Below are 26,256 nucleotides of genomic sequence, written 5' to 3'. Positions count from 1 at the left end.
CAGCGCCCGCCCCTCTTGACCCGACCTCAGACCGGGTTCCTCCAGACGTCCCGGGGCGTCGCCCCCGGTGATGGCGGGGGGGGCGACGTCCCGGGGCGCCGCCCCCGGTGATGGCGGTGGGGGGGGGGGGGCGGAGAAGGGGCAAGGCGCGTCGTGAAATCGATGCCTCGCACTCCCACCCCCCCGGCCACAGACGTTTCAATAAAATAACAGACGCGGTGGGCTGCAGGGATGCACGATGGTAAAAGGGGGGGGGGGGGGGAGGGTGGTGTGAGAACACAAGCACCGCCTGCAATATTGAAACATCTGCGGTCGTAATGGCGGGAAGAATGGGCAGGACGGCCAGAGGTTGAAGGGAGCGGCAGAAACACTCCACTTAGGACGGGAGGAGCGTGACAACTTCCTTCCACTCTCGGGGAAAAGGATTCGCCGAGCGGGCCCCAACATGCGCGTTACTAGCGCGCAACCTTCTCAGATTCTTGCAAGCAAAGGGACTCATTCTCCCCTCCTCGAATATTTCTACGCATTCTTATACCTGTAGTAGTTTCAAATATTAAAAAAAAAAAAAAAAAAAAAAAAAAAGGCGTGGCTGTGTTATGGACACGACCGTGTGTGGTACGTGAAAACGTGTAACAGGTAATATTTTCTACACAAATAAATAAAACGCTATTTTTTTTAATTATTTTAATCACTGTAACTATTTTACAATAAAAATTTTATACGTGCAATCGATAGATTTTGACGAGAGCTGACAATTGAAACTCAAAACGAAGGTCGTAGCCTCTCCGAGTCAAAAGTTATACTAAATGGAAATCTCGAAACGCAGCAAAATGACTTCAAAATGGCGGCGCTTCCCCCTCCACGGCGCGCGATGCGTCACAGTCCTCACTTAACGTAACGAATTCTATGATCCTTTAGCTAGCCAGTGGTGGAATTAAATTTTGGATGGAGATGATAGATACCTGTCCTATGTAGCTGCAACACCAAACTGTTTCCCCCGATTTTGTTATCATTCGTTTTTTGAATTGCCTCCCACTATGGAAGCAATTTTAAAGACGTATTCACGTTAAAAAAAAAAAAGTGAGCATGAGATGTGTAACATCTAACCTCGGAAACGAGCAAATTCATGTGTTCTCATGTTACAAATACACTTGTAATACGAAACTCGGACACGGAATTTAACGTGGAATTCCTTAAAATAATGCCGAGCGTGATAAAAAAAACCAATAAAATTGTGTTATAAACTAATTTTCTTGACGCTAATCACACGTAGTTTCCTCACCCACCGCTAGAATTCGCTGCTGGAGTAGTTATGTAGACCATAAAATGGTTTGATTAGCAGACGGAAATGTTGGACTACATAATGAAAAGGTTCCTGTAAGAGCGAAGAAACTTGAAGGGGGGGAAAAAAAATAAAAAATACTAAACCCCGTCTTCGGACCTGATTTTCGACAAGGAATTTTATTAAAATACTGCTCATATTGTTAAAATTATTTAAAAAGTTAACACTTTAAGTTTCCCTTTGTTTTAATGAACTATGGTTAAGCGCCATCCGCCACAGATGGCAGCACCATGGCTACACATTTCCGTTCCATGTCACTTCCGTTCCATTCACGAAATTACTCCTACCAAATACTGGTTACCAAGAGCTAAGTGTTAGACATAGAAAAAAATTCTAACCTTATACTAATGCAAAATTGGTGACAATTATTCGTTACGAAGTAAAAAAAAAAAAAAGAATAGCTTTAGAGAGGAGGGACCTATTGTGCTACGAGCCTTTTTTTTCGTATAATACTTCGAATGAATCATTTAAGCGTCCCCAATTGCAAGAATAGTATACTCATTTCTGAAATGTCCGTGAGTCATTTAAAGCTCATCTAGCATGCATTCGGGATGTTGCATCGTCGAGTAGGTAAAGGGAACGGTTCGTAAATACTATTTGATACGAAAGCCTAGGGAAATAGTCATAAATGTTTCTTCGGGGGGAAAAACAAATCACCCGGCCATACTCTGCACGTGCACTAATCGAGAGCCTATAGGAACGCTTAATTCGTTCTTTCATTTTACAAACGACAACGAATCAAAGCAACTATGCAGGCAATTTCTTGTTACGAACAAAAACAATTAAGTTACGTTACCTGCCCATTTTAAGCATTTTTTTGAACAGTTTGATATAAACCAAGACAGACTTGAGAAAGTAATTAAACACTGTAAGACCAATACAAGGAACTAACTGATCACATAGATTCTCCATCTCAATAAATTCCGAACCTAAATGACCAGATACTTAGGCCGTGTCCGAATTCGCCTCAAGTATTGTTCCCGGAAGTGACATCACAAGCGTTTCCGAACTGTAAGTAAAGTATGGAATCCGTGTACTTTTCGCGTACTTCACGAGTTAAAAAGAAATCACCATTTTGAGAAAAAAAACATTTAAATAATTTAAAAACTTGTGTAATTATTCTTTGTATCTGACTGGCATTTATACATTGAATAAAAATATTAATAAAGCATTTTATAAGGAAGTTTCAACAAATACGTGCACACAAATACCGATCGTAAATACGAAACACAGCTTGATTCTCGTCTCTAACATTAATGAAGTGTACAAAATTGTATAATTTAAGTTAAAAACTGAACCCACCAGGATTCGTCAAGTACGCCATAAATGCAAGTGAAGTACGTAAGCACACAATTGCTTGCTTTAGGTACCTTGTAAAACGAAGTTGTTTTTCCTACTTCTTGCCGACGTAACCTTGCTTGGTGCTAGGCAATGATGAATTGATATATTATGCACCTAAAGACAGGTTTATTATTTTAGAAACACGGTTTCATAAGCGTTCCGAAGACCTTGAACTCTCCGTAACTTCTTTCAGAAACTTGTGAAACTGGCTTTGCGACTGCATCGCCGGGAACTGTCACGATGGCCGAGATGTTCGTAGATAAAACTCGCCGTTTTCCGTCGCAGCTTCTGAACTTCGAGCAAGCATCACTCAGCGAGAAAGCACAAAAAAAGAAACTACAATCTGCCATAATGCCCAACAAAGGGAGCATCTACACACGAGTATTTTTCCCCCCCTTCGTACTTCATGCAAATACCATTTTACGGCACGACTTAGGTCTGCTCTACATGTATCTTGACACCTTATTTCCTTAATTTTAAACTGAATTATACACAGCTATCTTAGGCATAGCAATATGCACGTAAATACGCTTTAGAGACCTATCATAAAAAAATACATACGTTACAGTAGTAGTATAAATTAGTAGGTCCGGAAACTGTGCTGGGTGCGTAGCTCAGATACCTGGGTCCATTATCTTGGATTGTGACGTAACGGCAGCCATATTGAATGACCTTGAACTCAGTCGCCATCTTGGAATCGAGATCCCCACTCCCGAACGTTGCAATTTTCTTTGCGGTGGCATCGCTACCAAGGGTTCCAATATTGAACGTTGCAATTTTCATTACTGTGCGTCGCCTTCAAGTGCTCCACTCCTAAACGTTGCATTTTTCGTTACTATATTACCATCGAGTGCCTCACTCACGAACATTACAGTTTCATTATGGTGACAACCATCGAGCCCCCACTACTGAGTTCCACCTTTGGATGATTCTTGGGATGCTTTTATTCAACAGAACTTTCCACCACCATTTATTCTTTATTTTTTCCTACCAGATACGTGTCAATACACATCGTAGGCTGAATCTCTTAGTCATGGAAGCCACCGCGAATAGGCACGAGGTCCAAAACTTCAGGTAGTACATCCTAGGCTCAGATTCGCAAACGTGGGTCACACAGGAAACATTTGGGACTCCAAATAGCAGTGAAACATTTCTCGAAGAAACCTTTCTGTTAGCAGATCCGCACAATATCGCCGACGTTAGCTTTACGCTTTCGTGTTGGGAAACACTGTCCGAAGCAGGTGATCATACTTTACGTTTTTGGACTTTATCTTCTGGTAGAATGCACCATGGAATTGTATTAGCTAATAAAGTTCGGCAAGATATCCAGTCACTTATTAGTTATGTTAGCCGTTAACTGACGCCAAATCTTGGTGCGCAAAATTCTGTCATACCTATCGACTACGGGAGCTTTGACATTACTAAATGTAGAGTGGTGTTTAATGCCAAACTTCTTCATTAAAGCCTTGAATGTCGCATTGTGAAATTCTTTGCCAACATCTGTTTACTGGTGCGACGGTAAAAGCCCATCGCCCCAAATGCCTGGTCCAAGTAAACTTGCCATACACATCGATGACCATCAACATGTACTTGAAGCCCTTGTTCATTCGGGAATGGTACCAATTCAACAAGGTCCGCCTGGAGTACATCATCAATTCTATGCACAACAACTTTGCGCCGAAGGTATTTCCGTCTTGCAGGAGCATGAAGTTCGCGTGTGACTCCGGTTCGACTCATACATAGTATGCAGCCAGCTTCCCAAGTTCTTCGAGTATGGAGACTATTTCGTTGTACGAATAGTTTTCTGCACTACGCGACGCCAATAGCAGTCTCAGACGATCGACCAATTCGTTTGGGTCGTCCTAATACACATAGTTATGACCACTTTCTAGCCCTTTTTTTAAACCTTAGCCATCCACTGCTAGTTCACTGAAGAGATTAGCGTGAATGTAGAATTTTGCATTGCATTTTTGCATATTACATAGATTAAAAATCCGGTCTCAAGGATTGGAAGAAAAAAAGGGATAGAGGGAAATCGAGAGAGAGGAATTTATAAATCACAAGGAAAAATCTGTCCATAGCCTTTATAAGTATATCCATAAATAATATCTAGTGTGTCTATCACCAAGAAAACAAATATATGCTTAAAAAACTGCAATATATATACATACATACATATACATATATATACATACATATATATATATACATACACCTATATATAAATTTTATGAAGAGAATGTGCGCGTTAATTTGTAAGTAAACTCGAAAACTACTGGCCCGATTAAAAAAAAAACTTTCACTGTTATAACGCCATTTTAGATGGGATATATAAACAATGTTTTATCAACAACAAAAAATGGTTTCTGTAACAGAGCAAAATTTGTAACTAAAACCGGAGAAAAACAACCAAAACTACTGCTCAATTATCATCACCACTTGCGCGACTTTTTAACACCAATTATATAGTACACTAAGTGAATAACTGTTGAAAATATTTGCAGCACAACAACAAGTGCAAAGGAGGTATCGAGTTAAGATTTTAGAAATAGCACTTAAATGAATGAAGAAAAAAAAATCAACATGACGTGTGACACCGAGTCTTAACGCTGATAAAACCGTTAGACACAACAAAACAACCACGTCGCGTCGGGCTGTCGCGCGAGCCGTCACGTGGTGCACACGTGCGTTTAAAATATGCCATCTTAAAAATATATAAAAATATCGCCAACTATGATTAATTCCTGATACTGATCCTTTCTTTATTTAATTATATTTTCCTTCTCATCGACCAAGTATTGAATAAAAAAATTTGAATGACCCGGTAAGAAGAAAAAAAATTTTCTTAGGCAGTTTCCGAATTCAAATACACAGTTGTGTACTTGCGACCTTGTGGCGAACTTGAATCAGGGCAGGTTCAATGTTTGGCTTCTTCAAACAGTACTAGCAAGCCGAACACGTTGTTCACATTGTGTTACAACAATTGAATTTGATTGTAAAAACAATGTTAAATTGAGATTAGTAGTATACAAACAAATAATTAATCTTACAAGAATTAACGGCACTTTACTTTCTAGTTCTACCTTTGTTTCGTAGTTAAAAGCGGTATGTGCATATATTTGTTAAAAAAAACTTCCTTAAAAATGTTTGAATATTATTTTTATATTCAATTTATTAATATAAGTCAATTATAAAGTAAAATGATTATACAAGTCTTTAAATTACTTAAATGTGATATCAAATATTAAATAAAATCTAAAATTCAAATTGGTGACGATTATTTTTAACGTGAAATACACAAGAAGTATACATATGTTACCAGCATTCGTCACTTCCAATTCGGACAGCCCACGCGATGTCGCTTCCGGAGACAAATAGGTACGTATAATTGTCAGATATTGCCTGGCTCATGCTTGGATTGCAGTAAAGAGGAAATGGCGAACACTGTTGCCAGATAGATACCATCCGGCTTAACCTTGTATTTTGTATACCACCTCTAATTGTAATAAGTTGTATTTTTTTAAAAAAATTTACTGTTTGATGATTTTAAGACTATTAATTAGTGTTTATTGACAGTATTATCAGTCAAAGTAATTGACAAGAAAATAATAATTAAATGCTAAACACCAATTATTATTTGAAAGGAGAAACTATTTTTGGAGTCCGTCACTATTAATAACAAGGCATTCCATACATACAAATTATGTGCTATGCTAAAAAAAAAGATAAAAATCTTAAATTTAAATGAGATAAAAAATTAGTGAAATTGTTGGGGAAAAAATGGCGTCTTTCAATTACCACTCCTTAGCAATAAATAAATGAATATTATCCGATGATGCTCTTTATGAAATACAACAGGAAAATGAATTTTCCAAAATTCTCATTCCAGATTTTACTTCACAAAATACAATGTTTACGGTACATTAGAAAAAAAGTTAATTACATTACAAAGTCGTGTGAAACGTTTTTGCTCAATGGTGTATATATGGCAACTGAGCACACACAAACAAGGGCAGCGCTAATAGCCGATAGTAAATGCACACTGCAGACTAGGAATGGAACATCGCTCCACACAAGGTTGTGAAGCAAAGGGGGCCAGCGTCTCGCGCGGTGGCGGTTATCTCCCATCGAGCTCTTGTTCCAGGCGGGCGGACCCGGAAATGTGGGTCAATGTGCATGTGTGTTATAGAAAGCAGCTGAGCAGATGCTGCAGGCAACGACCAAACATCAGAAAGACCGGTAGCTCAAGGTTGTGCTTCTGTAGCCGCACACAATCACCTATTTACACTGCCATCTATGAATGTACAAAAGGTGTAACGTGATCGGAAGTGCGTGACGATCGAATGTATTGACAAAAAATCAATTGTTAACGGTTTTTTATGCTCGAACGAAGGCAGTGATAATAATAATAATAATAATAACGCCTCATTACTTTTTTACTGCCCGGATGTTCGATACCGTTTCAGAACGCTTAAAGTTCTTAAGATTATGAACTATATCATGTCTGCTAATTTCATTTTCTCTCCAGTTATTATAAAAGCGACATAATGGAAACATTACAGTAATAAAAAAACTGATTTAACAATCATATTAAATTATAATTTTTGTTTTTGAGAACTATTTATTTAATTAATTTATTTAATTCAGTCATAAAAATTCCAATTATTGAATTTTAAGTATACACGACCTCTCTGAATTTACTAAAGAACTAGCTAACTATAGAAGCGCTATCTATTTGAGTTGCCACCCGCTTTGCTGGAGGTTATGAGCAGCTCGATGCGTGTCAAGGTAGTTCTCCCGAGACACGCAGCGGCGTCAAGAGGCGGGCCCCTTGGGTACGGGAGAGGTGAGTCTCCCCTCGGAATACCGCGGACAATACCATAAAAAGTACTATAATGAAACCTCATAAACAGCTGGAAGTAGACTGCACGCTTTCGCTGCCATTGCCCCAATAAACGGGAAGCCTAAGATGTACATCAAGTTCTGTCCCTGCCCGAACACGCCCGAATATATATATATATTTATCTGTTTATTTTAATGTAGCTATACTAACCGTCCATAGTGTTTTGAAGTGTTTTAATGTAGCTAACCTAATCGACCACTTTTAATATTTGAATTCATTTTTCCTGCGCAAAAATAAAACAAATCCCGAGGTTGGCCGAAGGTGAATATTCGGGCGTGTTCGGGCAGGGACAGAACTTGATGGACATCTAGGCTTCTCCCAATAAACTACCTGGAGCCGCGTCGACCCCTGAGGATGCCTGCTGAAATGCAGATCGAAACGTCGGTACAATCTACCACCTCGACGCGACTCAGCTTTGAAGGCCAACAATTTACATTAGTTGATTTTGTTGCTTGGGCATATCAAGGATGGAACAGGAGGGGAAAAAAAAAAAGGGCGGGGAGAGGGCAACTGTACCACACTTCCAAAGAGGGAAAAAATAGATAAAACAAGGAGCAAGGCCCAACAGTTAGAAAAAGGTTTGTAGCTAATCCTCACAAACTATTGTAACTTTTTTTTTTTTTTAAATAAACGACGTGGCTTCATGGACCTTTCTCCCAATGACAGAAGCTGAATTATGGAAAATCCCCCCCCCCTTTCCAGGCCTTACTGTTTTGAGCTGGATACACCCTTGTTTCTGTGTTTTAAAAAATCTGCAAATGTATTTCGTTTAAAATTCCAAACACACAAGTCAGATTAAAAAAAAACTTATGTGTGAGAATATTGTAGGCTATAGTATATATAAACAATTAAAATGCCTAGGTACCTCAAGAAAGTTTCAAACATGACACAGAAAACAAGAACAAAAGAAAAAAAAATATTTCACATTTCAGTAATGTAGCACCACTTCATACTTTAGATTACATTAATTGGCATCAACTTGTCAAGTGTCCTTGGGCACATTGAAATAAAGAAACAAAAAAGTCAAGCACAAAGTTAGTTAAGTATGTAATATTTTAATGCAGTTATGTACACATAAATCATATGTTTCCTATCATCATATTGCAGTTTCTTTATGTTACTTTTGATTATGGTATTTTTTCTACTAGGTAATTTGTAAATACTACAATGATTTTATGTAAAACTGACTGTTTGTTCCATAGCCTAATGGTTTCTACCATAATGAAAGGTGATTTAGAATGCATTGCATTGCATTGCATTGCATAAATAAAATATGTGGACATATACAAGGTAACTTTGTCCTCTTTCCTATTTTAGAGTTAATTTACTACTGTTGTGCCCAGGGGCATACAGAGGGGGAATTATCCCCCTGAAATTCTAATGAAAAAAAATTATATCTCTATCATCCCCACCAACTAAAGTGGTTCTATTTCCTCCCCTCCTGTCAAAATGAAATTCCGCACAGACTCCTGGTTGTATTCCATTCAATCAGACATGCTCCATCCGTTTGCAAAGACCAGAGTCACATGATGACTAGCATGCTAAACATGTTAAGAGACCCCATTTAATTTAATGTTAAGCTTTCTGAGATAACAAGAGCAAATATACTTATACTAGAGAAGTCACAAGCCTTGGGAAATGCTTATCATATTTGATTCTTGATAAACACATTTGTACACTTAACATCAGCCCATTCCTCTCTTGTGTCTGACACTGCAAGCACTACCTTCTTATTCTTCTCTAATCGAGTCACAGATTAATTCTTGAAAATACACTGGGGTGGATAGACATTTGTTACGAAAGAAGGCCAAATTCATACATAAAAAATTATATATATAATCGAGAACTTAAGTATGTCACTAGCAATATATGAATTGCCTCTTGTTAAGTTTAAATGCAGAAAAATTTTTAATAAAACACAAATTCCCTGGATGCACTACTGATTGGACAAGTTTAAAAGCCAGACTTCATAATTTTCTGGGTAAATTTTACTTGATTATATATAAACTGATACATCAAATAATGTTAATTAAATTATTCCCAAGTTCTTGTACCAATAACTTAAAACATTACTTCTATTAATGCTGTAAAACATACAGATTTTTTCTCCAAAAGCGATAGCCTAAATGATTCATCGGGTTTCAAAGCATTGTTTATCGAAAAGTATTACAACGTACAAACATGGGTGATACATGAAAATATACATACACTCACCAAGTTTCTGGTACTCTACAAATATTCAATGTGTGCGCTCTTGGTCACCCGGCACACATTCAAACGGTAATCCAGTTCCCTCCATACTTTCTCTAGCATGTTTCTATCAATGTCTGTCACAGCTGCAGTGATGCGTTCCTTCAGTTCTTGCAGCATTGTTGGCATTGAAGTACATCAATTTTGTCCTTAACATAATCCCACAGGAAGAAATTACATGGTGTGAAATCTGGCAACTTGAGGGGCCATGGAAACAGAGGAACATCACCCGGACCAGCGAGTCCTACCCAGCAATGTGGCAGCTTGCTGTTGAGAAAGGCACAGATAATTGTGCTCCAGTGAGGTGGAGCCCCATCTGTTAAAAGATGAAAGTCAAGGAGTCAGCAGTCAGTTGTGGCAATAACCACAACTGCAACATATCCAGGTACACAGAACTTGTCACTGTTTTCTCGATGAAAGAAAAAGCGGCCATACACCTGCGTTGAATTTTTTTCCAGCTCCACATAGACATGCAGCAATTCAGTACCCCACAATCTCACATTAGGACGATTCACCTTTCATGAAAGATGGAAATTCGCCTCGTCGCTGAATCTCAATGGCCCAGTAAAGTCATCATTGTCTGCCATAACTTGCTGTATTTGAGTGCAAAACTCCAATCAGCGTGTATAATCATCTGGAGTCAGGAGTTGTAACAGTTACAAACAGTAGGGTACAAAATTCAAATGCTGCGGAATACCCAGTGATTTTTTTGGGCTGTGCACAAAGCTCAGTCTCAAGTGCTCCACGATTTCCTCCGAGACATGCGGTCATCACGTGGCTTTTCCTTTACACAGACAACCAGCTACACGAAACTGGCAAAACCAATGCAAAATGCTTTGCAGACCAAATGCAGCTTTTCCGTATTTATGTATAAATGCATGCTTAACAATCGTAACCAACAAACACTTCGCATATTCTAACACACAAAAACTCTTCTCCCGCATTGCTCCCATCTTGTAGCATGCCATCACAGGCCTGCCATCTAATGTGTGCTTTTTAAACTTGGTGAGTATATCTATTTTTTCATGTATCACCTAGTACACTTTGTTCATCGCATACTTGTCAATGAACAGTGTTATAAAACCTGATGAATGATTTAGGATAACCTTGTATACCTGAGCTGGTGTTTTCATATACTTAATAGCACATCCTAGAACCCTAAAGTACTGATATTCCATTGATCCTATTTTAAGAGCATACATAATCAAGATATGTCGAAATGGGAAAAGAAGGTGGAGGGGGGGGGGGGGATGGGAGAAAGGGGAAGAAAGACGAAAAGGATGCACACTAATACTGCATATTCTTTGGTCCTAAATTAAACCATACTTTTGTTATTTTAAGATAGTTTATAAATAATAAACAAATAAATGCATTATTATCTGCTCCATCCAGAGTATGCCTTTTAGCATTCCATAGTTTAAATATAACATAAAAAAAAACATTACTATAATGCAAAAACCATACCCAAAGACGGGCTAAGTTCACTATACGATACCTACTTACTAGTGCTTGGAAAGAAAGTTGGGTACTGTATGACATCATGGAAGTTTGACAATAATAACAAATTGAATGGAGAAACTAAGGAAAAATTACAAATCAGGTATCGCAAAATATACTAAACCGTGAGGGACTGTAGCTTAGAATATGATACCTCAAATATTATATGAACAATAATGTGTTATGTACTGGAATTGGTGGGGTCATAGCATACTTTATGATACCCAAGACGTTAAAATAAATTTTCAATGAATAATTGAACTATAAAATGTGGTATCACAAAAATAGTAAACCGGGAGGGATACAATATAGCATACAATATGATACCATGAGAAATACATCCTTGAAATAGTGTTCTATACTGGAATAGGTAGGGCTGTAGTATAGAATATGATACCCATAAGTTAGTTTAGTAAAGAAACATATTTTGTTCAAAATAAGCACCTCAATGCTTCCCACCCAAAATTCCCATGCTAGTCCCATAAGAATGTAGGGGTGGTAATGATGTCAGCACTACCAATTTGGTAATGTCATTAATATTGTTATGGTATCAGGACCTAGACTACTCCCCATAAGACATTACCATGGATCTGACAACTTTAACAAGGAGCTCATTTGTTAAGCAAAGAACTTCCAGCCTCTTTTGGTTCATATATGATACTACATTTATAAACTGCATCAAATGCCTCAAACAAATTTGAAACATTGCTGACCGTGAACAAACTGTTACAAGCATTAATAGTACAGCTCTACTTGCAGCATTTTAATCATTATTTTAAATAGTAAAACTAATGAAAAAAGGGGATAAAATGCAACAGAAAGGTGAGTGCATCCATTCATGATGATTTCGGTATTAGAGTTTATAAACTTTAAAATTACATTGACAAACATTAACATCACTAAAAAAAAGAAACATAATTTTCTTCAGAAAATCCCGTAACTTAAATACTACTCACAAAAATGCAGCATTAAAACTTATAGCAGTGCAGAAATGTTTACATTCCATGCATAGTAGTTCAAAGTTATTCGGATACAAATATGGAAAATCTAATATAATCAGTGATAATCAAGTAGGTGTGAAACAAAGGGCCCTTCCTAGTGCTCCGGCGCAGTAGTTCCAGTAGGATTAAACCGGTCTACTAAAGTTAACTGGAGACGAACATAAAAACTTTTTCAGTAGTGACATACAATAAATAATACCAACATTTATGCATACGAATAAGCAGCATTCCTTAGTTAAATATACTAACGATTCATAAATAAAATAATACTACTAATAAAAACATAATACCTAACCTAACATTGTTTTCTTAACACACGAACCTACATTAACCACAAAAAGTATTTGCATTTAACGTAAATTGTTTCCACTATGTGAAATACTTACTTCTGTTACATCTACAAAATGAGCCACTCAAACAATTTTTATTATGACATTCAAACGTCAAAATTCCCTACATAGTGAAGGAATTTGCGGCAGAAAATCGGCAAGTAAAAAGACTATTTAAGTGTACTCACCTCTCCACTTTCCGCTGCTGGAGAGTTTTCTATGATGTCGTATATAATCGGAGGTAATCCTGCAGTGCCTAATAAAGAAAATCCAAGACCACAAGAATCACTTCTCCTCAAAACCACCAACAACTCTTCGGCCATGTTGAACTAATTGAATGGCGGCAGAGCACCATTGATAACGAAAACAAAAAACAAACCCACATTATAGTAAGCAAAATTTATAAATGATATATAAAAACCATGGAGGTATTAGTCTACTTACTTCTTACCTCTATGGATAAAACATACAGACAAATGTAGAAGCAGTTCCACTAAAATAAAAATTTTAAAAGTAAAACAGTTTTCTCATCAAAAACTCGAATTTCCGTATGACAAAATATGGCTGTATAATTTATAATTCGCTATGATTCTGAAATTAAATCGTATAATCTACACCAAAATTATAAGCCAGATTCCATATTGTGTATCCAGGTTTATTCTAATATAAAATATTGTAATTAAAAAAAAGAATTGGAATTGTTAGTGATTCAAAACCGTATCAATACGAAAACATATTTAATTTTAAAATTTATTTCAAACATATATTAGAGTTTACATACCCTGATTTAAACTGATACTTTTATTATCAAATTTTTATACAAATTTGGATGTATGTGCAGAGGTTAAAAATTATTTTCCACATTCCACTGTAAATATTTGCGTTCTGGATTCTCTATCGCACTTTATTTATCTATGATGTTTTACTTGCACGTGGTGATGTTATTAAAAGGAAAGGGTTGTTTAGGGTTTTTAAGTGTTCAAGAGAGTTCGTCTGTTCACAGCGTTTCTGTATTATTAGACAACTGAGCAGTATGTCACGTCCGGAGCATCAGGCACCGCCGGAACTGGTATTGATATGAAACTTGAAACTTGAATTATTTTTACAATTGAGCATTAATCCAGCAGCAAGGAGGTTTCACCTCAGTTACACATCTCTCAGTCTTCTCCTAAACATTAGTAACAACCTTCCACTTAAGTTGTTCCAGTCCCACTTAGACCTTACGAAGAAAGAATGCCTCCATTTTTCTGTACCTATTCAAACCATTTGAAGCTTCTATGCTTATTTTATCCCTTGTAAACCACCCGCTGCTGCCTGTTCCGCGGCCTGCTTCATTCTACATCACGCTGTTAAACCTTAGTAGCCATTCTATCAATCCATCACAGACGGCATGTATCTCCCCATCCCCCTTTCTTTTAGTCCCACATATCTGTCACCCATTTGGCTGCCTTCTGGTACTTTTTACTCAACTCCCCACCTCTGTCACCAGGTGAATACCCAGCATCGGTCGGACCAACGTGGTTTATGCTTCATCCTTCATCCTCCTACCCTTCTCCCTTCAAGATCTTTCCAAGCAGGTCCCAGTGCCCTATGCCCCTTCTGTACCACCTTCTGCTCTTGATCTCCTACCACATAGCTTTGTGCAGTGACACCGTAGATATTTATAACAATCTACTTCTGCTTCCAGGGATATTATTCCCTAGCTTCAATTATTTTTTTATTAAGAAATTTCACAATTATTGGTTTGCAGAAGCTTCATTTGAATACGATCTTCTGCCCAGGTCTCCAAAGAGTCCATTAAATGCCTTGCATATATCACTACATATATCGTATAAGTTAAGTAACATCTCAAGACCCTCCTATCCTGCCTGGTATGCCTTTTTCATTACCTTCCCATGCCTTCCCTTTATCAGTTAGGAGACCACGTTTGCAACCTTGCTCCTGTCGTCTTAGGCACTGCTTCCAAAATAAAGGATCTCCATATAACTTAGAAACACACAATTTAGAACAGTCATTACTTAGAATTCTTAAAATCCACATAACCTAGAACTGTCATAAGTTAGAATAATCATAACTAATAAAATAACATTACTTAGGAATACACAACTTCGAAACATCATTAGTTAGAAAAACATAATTTAAAAACACAATATGGAATTGTCTGAACTTAGAAACACACAACACTGAACCACATAACTTAGAAACACCAAACCACATAGCTTAGAAACACACAACTTAGAACAGGCATAACTAATAAAATTCTGTCTTTTGTGTTTCTAAGTTATGTGTTTCTAAGTTAATGACAACAAACCCGATAATCTCCTAGCCATCAGCTACAATCACCCTGTGCCCTTCCCTTAGCCTGGCTAGCCTGTCACTCGCAGACAATATCGCTTCCTCTTCTATCCTGTAAGTATACACTCTTGTCGTCGGCTTGTTTTTGTTCCCATAGCAGTGTCCTCTGTCTGGCAGTTTTCCCACACCTTCTCAGGAGCTGTGGTCAGATCGCTAGTTTCTCACCGAGGCTATTCGGGTTTCTATACCCGGCGGGGTCAAATCCATGTCTTTCTAGAAAGTGGGAAACGCGGTGGATGTATTAGCGTGCCGGGGAGTTTTCTCGGAGTACCCGTTCTGCTCGACCGTCCATCCCGTCAGTGATCATTAGCACTGGACAGGAGAAACCCAGGGAAACTATCTGCACTAAGAGTGTGGGAACCATGTAACAGTGCTGGATGTCATCAAACTTATATTTCTAGCTTCCTTTTGCTAACTTTAATTTTTTTTTATTCCTTGCTTCAGTTTATAGTCGCACACAAGTTGTTCTGTATGCTGTGTTTGGTTTATGTTAATGTCTGTGTTAATGTACTTGTATTTTTATTATTCGTCGTCTTGTGTTCCAGGACGAAGCATGGGGGGGGGGGGGAAGTCCGTGGTATCCAGATCCCTCCCTTCCAGGATTTAAAAGAAAAAAGTTAAAATTTTCATATTGCATATCCAAGTGTATCCCTTGATCCTATTAGCATGATCCTGAATACATTGACTGTGTGGTACATGATGCTTACTGATTTAATATAGTACATAGAAAGATCCTGGATACAACAAAAATTGTGATGTAACAATGAATTATCATAATATCAGATAAAATAAAAATCTGGAAATTTTCTCTTTTTACTTTCGAACATTGTTTGTATTGTAATATTTTTGCTATGTCCAGGATCTTACGACCTACTAAATTAAAACAGCAAGCATCATGTACCACAGGATCAGTCATACTGGATCATGACGTCAGGATCAAGGGATAAACTTGGATACATGATGCAGAAAAATTACTGAAAAAAAAATCACGCGAAGACAGAATAAGTTGATTACATGACTTGATGTAAGCTTTTGGACATACGCCATTGCGGGAGCAGATAGCAGTTCCCGAAACGTCGCTTGTTACCTGAGGACGGGAGCATATAGCAGTTCCCAAAACGTCGCTTGTTAACATGTGCTTAGCAATGGCGTATGTCCAAAAGCTTACATCAAGTCATGCACTCCCATTGCACATATCTTTCAAAGATAATAAGTTGATTACAGCTATTTAGCTACATAAGGTTAAAGAGAAATTATTTTGGAAGGATTATTGTAATTCTTAGTGGGCTACAATATTGTATTTTCTCCCCATTATAGCCAGACATGCCTCGTGCACAGATGCTGCAGGGATTGTGTTTCCAAGTAGTGTGTTTAATGCCCTTTTGCACATGTGTTACTGTAAGCATGTTTTTTGTAGGTACATACTTGACATGTGTGTTTCATGTATTTAATAACATTAATATGTATATATTTACGACTTCTTTTTTTCATGCAATCAACAAGCAGACTTATAAACAAAGTATGTATTAATAAAAATGAAAAACATGATTGTTTAATTTCCATTTCTCAAGCAAAATCATTACTTAAAATTATTTGTGTAAACATTGGAGTTCTAAAAGTATATATTTTTTCCTGAGATTTCTGTGTGACAAAATAAATTTTTCTTTTAAAATTCAATTATAAAGAAAACGTATTCATGAAAATGATTGCACTGGACCTCCTTGCTGTGTGTGCACTGTGCCTGCCTACAGCTGGTGCACATCTGCGTGGTGGTTCCCATGTGGGTAGTGCCAGCCTGCCTGCAGTGCCCAGTCCCTTGCGGTGCCTGCGTCCGTTTTGTATATGTTGTGTATTTGTTTTCTCTATGTAAATGTATCATTTGTATGCCAAGCCATAGCTTGGCATATGATACGTTCTTCATGTAATATATAACTTGGTGCATAATTTTAGCGTAACTTAAAATATATAACTTAATTAGAAACAATTTTTATAAGTCATTAGTAGAGACTTGCAAAATTCGCGGATTAATTCGGTGATGGGCTAGAATTCAAACACATATACCTCTTAGATAATTTTGCTATTGGCTTACTGTTCATCTGGACGAATCTCGACCAGTTGTAAACCCTCAACCAAAGAAGGATCGAATCACAGACAAACCAGCTGAGACGACTTACAAGTCGGCAGCCAATGAATTTGCGTTATTTGCCCGAGTGTACAGGGGTATGTGCAGTCTATCCTGAAGGCCATCGAAACCGCGAATTTTGCAGGTCTCTAGTGATTAGTGTTTTTGTTTAAACTGGCTTGACAAGTTTCTGAAGAGCTCAAGGGAGTCTATATTGTGTATAGTTTGTAAATGAGCGGTTATGTGTTATTTCTGTAGGCTACATATTTTTTGGGAACGTTAATTTTTATATTCAGTTCCATAACGTGTACTAGTATGTTAATGCAATAGCATTATAGATATGTAACTTCATTTATTTACAAATGAACGTAGACTTACCTGCTCGTTTGTTACTGTGCCCGAGCCAATAGCACGCACTGTGCTGGTCGGCAGTTGACCGGCATGCTGACTTAATCAGAATTAACCAATTCCCTCAGCTTGACTCTGCCCCGCGGACCTGCTTAGCCGTAACTCGACAAATTACCATCGGCAGATGGTTCATGCAGCAGATCATAAGCTCATATCAGGGGTGTCGTTCTCCTCAGAATCCCTTGTTCCGTGTCCTTCATTAAAAAAATTGCCAGTAACACAATAAATTAATTTACACTCGCCTGCATTATACTTGAAAAAACCGACAACGGAACAAACCTCCAATGAATATAGGAATAATGATATGTTTACTTATTGTGTGAGCAGTTAATGTATGTAGGCTCACACACATAATTTTAGATTAAACATTATGCTGATGATTTCCTATCTCTTAATTTAGTATTTTGTAATATTTTGTTCATGCAAGATCAGGCCAAGTTATTACTTCGTAATCCACCAAATACAGCTATGTATGTAATAGTAGGTATACATATGTGATGCATTTTGTATTTGACTACATGTAATGTATACATAAATTTGTACAGTAGTTCATGTCATTTTTATAAGGTTAGTTGGGTCACGTTGTTTTGAGTTGGGCCTCATTAAATGACTCATTTGGATTGATTTCATAAAGCATGCATATTTTTTTGTTTTTTCTCTGTACCATATTTTGAATTGGTCTGTTGGAAAAGGCCACATGTCCATTTTTTTTTTTTTTACTCGCATTATTGTATGACTGCACTCTAGTGAAGCCGAATCATGTTCCTTGTAAAAATACAATTTCTGTATCGCTCCAATATGCAGCGGCCAGATCACAGCTTATATCAAATGGCCATATCTCTGGAGAAATGGCCTTTCTTTTTTTATCTGACATATTTCATTTCAAGGTGATTTGGACTTTTCAATGAGACTGATTCAATTAAAAATTAGGTCCATGTAAGTTATTGAGGATTTTTATTTTTTGTTCCAGTTCTACAATGAAAGTGAAGCAAGGAAATATTCAGAAAAGTAAGTATGTATTTGATCAAAAATATAGTGTAACAATGTTTCAACCATGTGTTGTAACTATAGGGGCGTGCATTTTTCGTGAAAAGAATTTGTGACTAATAATTGTGTTGTTAACATAACTGGTAGCTTGGTCTGTGTTTCATAATTGGTTAAGTTTCTCTCAATTGCTTGTCTACTGCCGGCACGCGAATCACAGAAGTTTAGTGCGGAAGAAAACGAGTCCCGACTGGTCCTGTCAAACTAGGCAGTGGATGGCTTCTCTTGTAGACGGCTGCCAATTACGATGAAGAAACCACAGAAACGGGTCTTAACTTGTTGCAGTCTAGGAGTGAGCGTTATGAGCTTTTCACAAAAAATACATGCTCCTGGTTATTAACATTCTGTTATTGATTGAACACAACTTGTCCCTTGGAGATTGTTACCAAATACATTTGAGACCAATACCAAACTGCTCGATGATATGAAGACAGGTGAGAAAGTGAGAAATAACCTAGCAGCAAGAGGTTTAACAACATTAATATCTATAATAAATTAATAGTTAAATTTTATATATATATATATATATATATATATATATATATACATATATATATATATATAAATTGTCTGGTGACAATTGTTCGCATAATAACACAAATATAAACAGTCATACCTAGTATTTTTTCAAAGTGTACAATGTATTAAATACAATAAAAAACTTTTTATTGTATTTAAAGTAGAAACAACTGTAAACTAATGCAAATCAACTGAAACGGAAACAATATCTTTAATCAGTAGACACTTAAATACATCTCGGTCACGTTTATCATGGTAAATTATTTATTTTCTTTATTTAGTCTGTGATTTAAATTATATTAATCTATAAACATTTAATCACGTAATATCTACATTTCTACTGACGTTTCCTTGTACAGATATATTTTCAGTTCCCTCTTATATGTTGAAATATTACTCTCTTTTATTATTTCCCTAGGTAAGCTATTGTATTGTCATATACTTTGCCCAAAATCTGTGTGAAATACATACTTTTACTCTTATTTTGTTTTTTCAATTCTTTCAATAATAAGTAAATTTGCCAATTTGTTGGAAAACCCATCCAGACTGTTAACGAGGCTAAAAAGAGGACATGTCAAAATATAAGAAGACGTCTGGTAACCCTAATATAAAGGATAATACGTGAAACTGTATATTTATCATGTTGACTCTACTGAATACAGTTCCTGACTTTTTGTTAAAGAAAAAAATGTGTATCATATTTTTGTCAATTAGCAAACCTTGTATTATACTTTTTGTCAATTTTAACTTCATTAATTTTTTAAACTATGAATTGCATATTTTCTTCAAACTTAGTAACTGAGAAATATTTTTTTAAAACACAATTTCCATCAGCAAAACTTGTAATGTCAATGGTCTGAAAAGTAAATTAGCAAACCTCTTATTTCCTGACTTAATGAATGTTTGTGGTACAGTTATTTCGATTCATAAGGTAAGAAGTTTACATCAGTATTTTGTTTACAGTATGCAGTCATGTGTGTTTTTATCACCTTGTGTTGTTAAAATTCTGGATGAAATCTAAAACTAAGGAGTTACGAGGTTTGCATGTTGTTACAATCTGTAGTAAGTTTGGAGGTAAGATTTTTTTTGTCCCTTTTGTGAAATTTGTCCTTGGGGGTCGAGAATAATAAAATCCTGTGCTTGGTTGGTGAAATATATGTTGGAAATACTCCAAACTCAAAAAATAATTTCATGAAAATGTCTTCAGGCTGGGTCTCCCAGGCCATGTTGCTTTTTTCTTGTCTTTACTTGAGGGTTTTTCCTGTATATTTATCATGTTGGCTTTATTGCATTTTATGTTTTGCCTGAAATTATCTTTTCAGATATTTACTGTAACAGTAACTTATAGGGGTAAATAAAAAATCACTTGCATTACCTTTTTACAGCTTCAAAATAATTGTAAGTACAGTATTTACCTGAATATAATGCTATAATTTTTACCAAAACTGTGGAAACTAAACGTGGAGGTTGCATTATAATCCCAAAATTTTATCTTGCCATTGGAAAGGCTTAGTTGATAAAAACTACCTGCTCTGCTTGTAAACTACGGTACATCACTTATGCCACTTTAGTCCGGGACTTTCTGGACCTCTGCACAGGCATGACAGATGAGTGATGCAGAATGAAGGTGAGGGTGCAAATGGATAGAAACCGGAAAAATTCGCGGTTTCAATAGCCTTCAGGATAGACTGCACATTCCCCTGTACACTTAGGCAAATAACGCCAGTTCATTGGCTGCTGACTTGTGAGTCGTCTCAGCTGGTTTGTCTGTGATTCGATCCTTCTTTGGTTGAGGGTTTATAATTGGTTGAGATTCGTACAGATGAACAGTAAGCCAATAGCAAAATCATCTAAAAGGTATATATATATTTGACTTCTAGCCTATCGCCGAATGAATTCGCGAATTTTTCCGGTCTCTACAAATGGAGTTATGGAGTTTATCCAGTTTTCTTTTTGCTTCTATTCACTGTGGCTGCTCTTTCACCCTCCCAGGTGACTGTCCACCACCGTTTATCATCGCATTCTTTGCTTTCTGAACAGCTGCCTTTGAACTACAGTCATAAAACACAAAAAATTTTTTTTCCCATCTGCAGTTCAGTGTTTTAAAAGAGACCACGAAAATCACTCTACTGACCAAATTGGCTTCAAAAAAAAAGAGTCTAAAAAAATTAGAATAAATTTAATAATTTAAATGATACTGAAGCGCTTTGTTCTTTGAATTGTGATTTACAATCCGTGAAGTCTCTTTCGTAAACTCATAAATCAAAATGTTTTGGGGTCACATTGTATTCAGTGGCGCGTTATTTTCGGGTAAGTACTGTAAATATGAGGTGCGTGGGTTAGTGACGCAGCGGCAAGAGAGCTAGCAGGGAAAGCTGCTGGTTGAAGGTGGTTGTGAGACGAGTGTTGTCCTCGGCTGCAGCACGCGGATGGTGGAGATCCAGCTGCAGATGTCGGAGCGCGCGCTGGAGCTGCTGGCTCTGCCCCCGGGCCCCTGCCTCGTCCTGGACCTGGGCTGCGGCTCTGGGCTCAGCGGCCACGTGCTGGAGGAGGCCGGCCACCTGTGGGTGGGCGTCGACATCGCTCCGGCCATGCTAGGTGGGCCCCCGCCCCTGCCACCCCCCTCCTCCCACCACCCCCGTCACCCGGGGTGACTCGCGATCACACCGCATAACACCGTACCGAACCCAAGTGTAAGTTTTATCGTGGAATCAAGTAGAATTTTATCAAAAACTTAATTTAAATCATTAAAAAAAAAATTGTACCAAAGTGCATGTATCAGAAAAATTAATATAAATTTCCATTGTTGTGGATCACTTATCGAATCAGTTTCAAACAATAAATGCTTGCTGGTTCATTTTTATTTTTCTGAATTTTTTTTTTTTTAATCAATTCATTAAAAATTATTTTACTGTAAAAATGCAGTTTATAAATTTTACCCTTATTTTGGTGGATTAATTATTACAAAACAGCGTTTATAAAGATTAAAAAACACCAAAATCATTTGCTTTAAAAATGAAATTGGACTAAAAATAAAACCATAAAATCTTGTTTCTAGGTACGTGTCTAAACTGTGGGTACGCGTGCAAGACGTGAAGAGGAGGCAGCGGTATCAATGAATGTAGGTCCTGAAATGCTTCTCTTTATTGTTAGATCAGTTACAGTGTTAGAAAATGAGATGCACTGCAACACTGGTATACAAAATGCCATATTTGCATGGTATGCGACTAATCCCAATGAAACCTGTACCTTACAGACTGCATATTTTCCACACGTTTACTGATATGGCGTAGTACGTGGAGGAGATCCTGTGTATTTCATTGTATGTGATACGGTGTGTCCACATTCTGGAGAGTTAAGGCAATTGGAATTGGTCGGGGATAGTCAGGGAATGATCTTGAAATCCTGGAAAAGACATAGAAATTCCCTAGTGACTTTATTTTGTGGTGAAAGTATCATACTTCAGTCTGTCATTACCCGGACATTTAAAGATTTTTTTTCTTTTGGAGTGGTTTTTAGTACAAAGTCATACACACTTTAAAATGGCTTATGGAAGGTTCTGTTAGAATTAGGCCAGATGTCATGATGGTGAAGGCTGTAATTTTTTTTAGCTCTTTTAGAAAAATTGCAAAATTTGTGAAATGCATTAATTTTTTATTAATAGTAAAGGTAATTTGTCATTTTGGTTATGGACTGTCAGGGAAAAGACAGGGATATTTAATTGTATATTTATATAAACTCTCATGAGAACATTTAGGTGATAAATTGAAGCATTTCCGGACCTATGTTCATTGATATTTTTATGCCTCTACATGTTCTGTATATGTACCCACAGTTTTGTATTTTAGATACATACAGTGTAGTGCCTGTCAGCTAATCTGAATACATTGAAGTCTGTACTAAAGCAGGTGTGCCTCTGTGAAAGGTTCCTTGGTAAACTCCGTGGTCGTTTGTGTGGTATTTTCAATGGCACTTGTTGCAGTCTGCTGACAATTTCCGTGGGAAATTTATTTTTGGTCTTGCAATTATCGTGCATGTGTGATCCAGAGTGTATAGTCCGCAAAGCTTTAACAGAAATGTTTATTACCAACAATGAACAACATTGCCACTTAATGTTCATGGAAAGAACTATCAGGTTGCTAGAAGCTCAATAGTCAATTCTGCCGCCCCTTTGTTTTGATTCCTGTGCGATCTCGTGGTGTAATTCCAAACTAAAATTAAGAAAAAACTTTTCCCGGTGACACGGCAGACGTAATGATACTAAGTCTAGCCAAAGACGTCCGTAAAATTTTTCTCGGCAGACATCGGGAGATGTAGAATTACACTGTAGTAATACACCGTTGAAACTGGGAAGTTCTTTCACGGACATCCTGTGCCACGTGCATGCCTTTAATCCAGGGCCGGCGCGTCCATAGAGGCGAACTAGGCAACCGCCTAGGGCGCCAAGTAGCAGGGGTGGCGCAGCACGACACATAACAGCTGATATAATATGTTTAACGATTATTGAAACTAGATGAAAATGGATTTTTGTAACAGTTTGGAATGTTTATATTGATATAGGTAATTATTTAAAGTCCACGGTGACCTGTTTATGATTTGTAATAAGTAAAAAAGTAAAAAAAAAAATCACAAGCCTGCTTACATTGGATTGTTGAAAAAATCTTAGGCTTACGTGATGTATTTTGAGGCAAGGAAATTTTTTTTTTGGGGTGTCCGGGGGGGGGGGGGGGGGGGGGAATTAAGGTATTTCGCCTAGGGTGCCAATTTACCTTGCACCGGCCCTGCTTTGCTTTGATCCTCCGGAGAGCGGGAAGTGTGAGGGCGGTGACGCTGGGGCGTGCAGGGGTGGCCGTGGAGCGAGGCGCGGAGGGGGACCTGCTCCTGGGCGACCTGGGCCACGGCGTGCCGTTCCGGGCCGGGGCGTTCGACGCCGCGCTCAGCGTCAGCGCGCTGCAGTGGCTCTGCAACGCCGACCGCAAGTCCCACAACCCCGTCAAGCGGCTCTACAAGTTCTTCAGCACGCTCTACGCCAGCCTGGTGAGAGCCTGTTCCAGACACGTGTCGATCCGGTCTCGTGTGCCATGTTGATTTATTTATTATTTTATTTTCTCATTTTTACTATTAGCTAAGGGTTATATCTGAAACTTCAACTTGATACCTCCCTCTCATTTGTTGTTTTGCCACAAATATTTTTAACTGACATACAATAAGTGTTATATAATGGGTGTAAAAAGTTGTGCAAATAAATAATTTTCACCAACACTTGAATAACTTTTTTTACACCCATTATATTACACTTTGTGAATATCTGTACATATTATGTTTATGTCATATCACATCTTTTAATATGCAATGGACATGATCAGTAGGCCTGTGAAAATCTTCAACTAAGCGAATCAATCGAAGCTCTTTTTAATATTCAATTTGACTTCGCCAGGAAATTTGCTATTTATTTTATGTGAATCTTCAGTTGTTACGCAAAGCTTTGCGTCTGATGTGTTGATAGGCGTTTTTTGTGATGCTTTAAAACATGAAAGTCTAAGATTGGCTCATTAAAATATTTAGCTTTTTTTGTATGTGGTGTATATTTGGACAAAGAAAGTTTGGTTTCTTGGGGGGTGGGAGTCACTCAGTTTTGATTTTATGAATGATCAATATTAATATTATTATATTATTCATGTTTAGTTTATGATTTTTATTGAATGGTGTTATATATAGGGTACAATTGGTTAATCACTTAATCAGTTCAATTGGAAACATCAAACTATTTTTTTTTTCTTTAACTTATTATTTTATAAAATAAAAACAATAATCTCAATTTGATTGGACTTTTTTCAATATTTTAAACATTCAATTTGGTATTAGCTTCGCGTCGAAAGGATTGTATTTGCCCAGGGTTAACTCTCGGCAATGATAACTGAAGCGGTAAGTGCAGAAGACAGGGTGACTGTTGCAGAGCCGAACCGCCAGGGCAGTGTTCCAGTTCTACCCGGAGAACAACGAGCAGGTGGAGCTGATCACGGCCCAGGCGATGCGGGCGGGCTTCTTCGGCGGGGTGGTGGTGGACTTCCCCAACAGCACCAAGGCCAAGAAGTTCTTCCTGGTGCTGATGACAGGGGAGAGCGCGTCGGCGCTGCCGTCCGGCCTGGGCGAGGCGGAGCAGCAGGCGGGCCGGCATCAGGTCCAGTTCGCGAGGAAGGCGGGCGGCAGGGGCGACCCCCTGCGGGGCACCAGGGGCAGGCTCGCCAAGAAGAGCAAGGCGTGGATCAGGCAGAAGAAGCAGCGGTGGGCACGGCAGGGCAAGGAGACGAGGCCCGACTCCAAGTACACCGGGCGGCACAGGAGCGGGAGGTTCTGAGCTCGCCCCCGCCGAACGAACACTTGTAAACGTATTTTTCAATATAGACTCGCTAATTTTTTTAAATGTCGCACCCTGAGTAAAAGACTATCGTAACTAAAAAATCGGTGCAATACTATCACAACTCAGATGCCATAGTCTTGCACATATTCTTATATATAATGTTTTCCAGAGTGCAACACTACATTATTTGCCATAAGTCCCGTAAAAGAAAATATAATATTGCAATAGTCTTGCAGTGCCTAGATAATGATATTTTCCTGCTTATGGTAGAAATATCTCAAAAACTCAATTTTTTGAGTTACGATAGTCTTGTACTCAGGGTGCGATGTGTCGATTCATTTGGTCCCTTGTCAGCATTTCCCGAATGTGAGCAAGAGGTTTTTATCAGGAATTAACCATCATGCCCTCCTTGGAAACTCATCCGTGCACCAGAATAGGGTTTTCAATTTTTAATATATTATCAGCCTGATTCAGCCGTGTACCACAAAACCGCTTTCAAACAAAAACTGTGTAGATAGGAACATGGCTATGCAAAAAGTATGACAGTTATTGTAAAGTTGTGTTTCGGAGTGCTTAAGTGTTTAAAAGTTAAAAAAAACTTATTTGTAAAAATAGATATATTTTTTGTACATTTTCACAGCATGGCTTTTGTTTGAAAGCAAAATTTTTAGGGATGTGCGAAAGTGACTTTATCCACACGAAATGAAAGTGAAAGAAAATTTATCAAGTTTCGCGAAAGTGAAACGAAAATGAATTTTTCTATGAGATAAATATATTCTTAACG

General features: G+C 37.8%; 2 protein-coding genes across 9 annotated transcripts in view; one reads left to right on the top strand and one right to left on the bottom strand.

Moving 5' to 3' along the window:
* Window positions 1–13,024, bottom strand: part of LOC134528320 (PH and SEC7 domain-containing protein) — a 129,540-nt gene extending 116,516 nt beyond the window's left edge. For 7 of the 8 annotated variants that reach the window (XM_063361848.1, XM_063361851.1, XM_063361852.1 and 4 more), the window contains exon 1: window positions 12,852–13,015. In XM_063361848.1, the coding sequence (XP_063217918.1) occupies window positions 12,852–12,986 (135 nt within the window). In that variant the 5' untranslated portion in view covers window positions 12,987–13,015. Of the gene's footprint in view, window positions 1–12,851 lie in introns of all 8 variants that reach the window. The other variant, XM_063361845.1, reaches the window with a different exon arrangement.
* Window positions 13,025–13,560: 536 nt separating this feature from the next.
* On the top strand, window positions 13,561–25,535 carry LOC134528319 (probable 18S rRNA (guanine-N(7))-methyltransferase). Its single transcript, XM_063361842.1, has 5 exons — window positions 13,561–13,732; window positions 18,519–18,556; window positions 21,534–21,709; window positions 23,955–24,148; window positions 25,068–25,535. The coding sequence occupies exons 1-5, from the start codon at window positions 13,697–13,699 to the stop codon at window positions 25,467–25,469; spliced, it is 846 nt and encodes a 281-aa protein (XP_063217912.1). The 5' UTR covers window positions 13,561–13,696; the 3' UTR covers window positions 25,470–25,535.
* The last annotated feature ends 721 nt before the right edge of the window (window positions 25,536–26,256 follow it).

Source organism: Bacillus rossius, chromosome 1, assembly GCF_032445375.1.
Source record: "Bacillus rossius redtenbacheri isolate Brsri chromosome 1, Brsri_v3, whole genome shotgun sequence".
NCBI classification, from domain to species: domain Eukaryota; kingdom Metazoa; phylum Arthropoda; class Insecta; order Phasmatodea; family Bacillidae; genus Bacillus; species Bacillus rossius.
The sequence above is the reverse complement of the archived record's forward strand: the minus strand, read 5'-3'. Positions and strand labels throughout refer to the sequence as shown.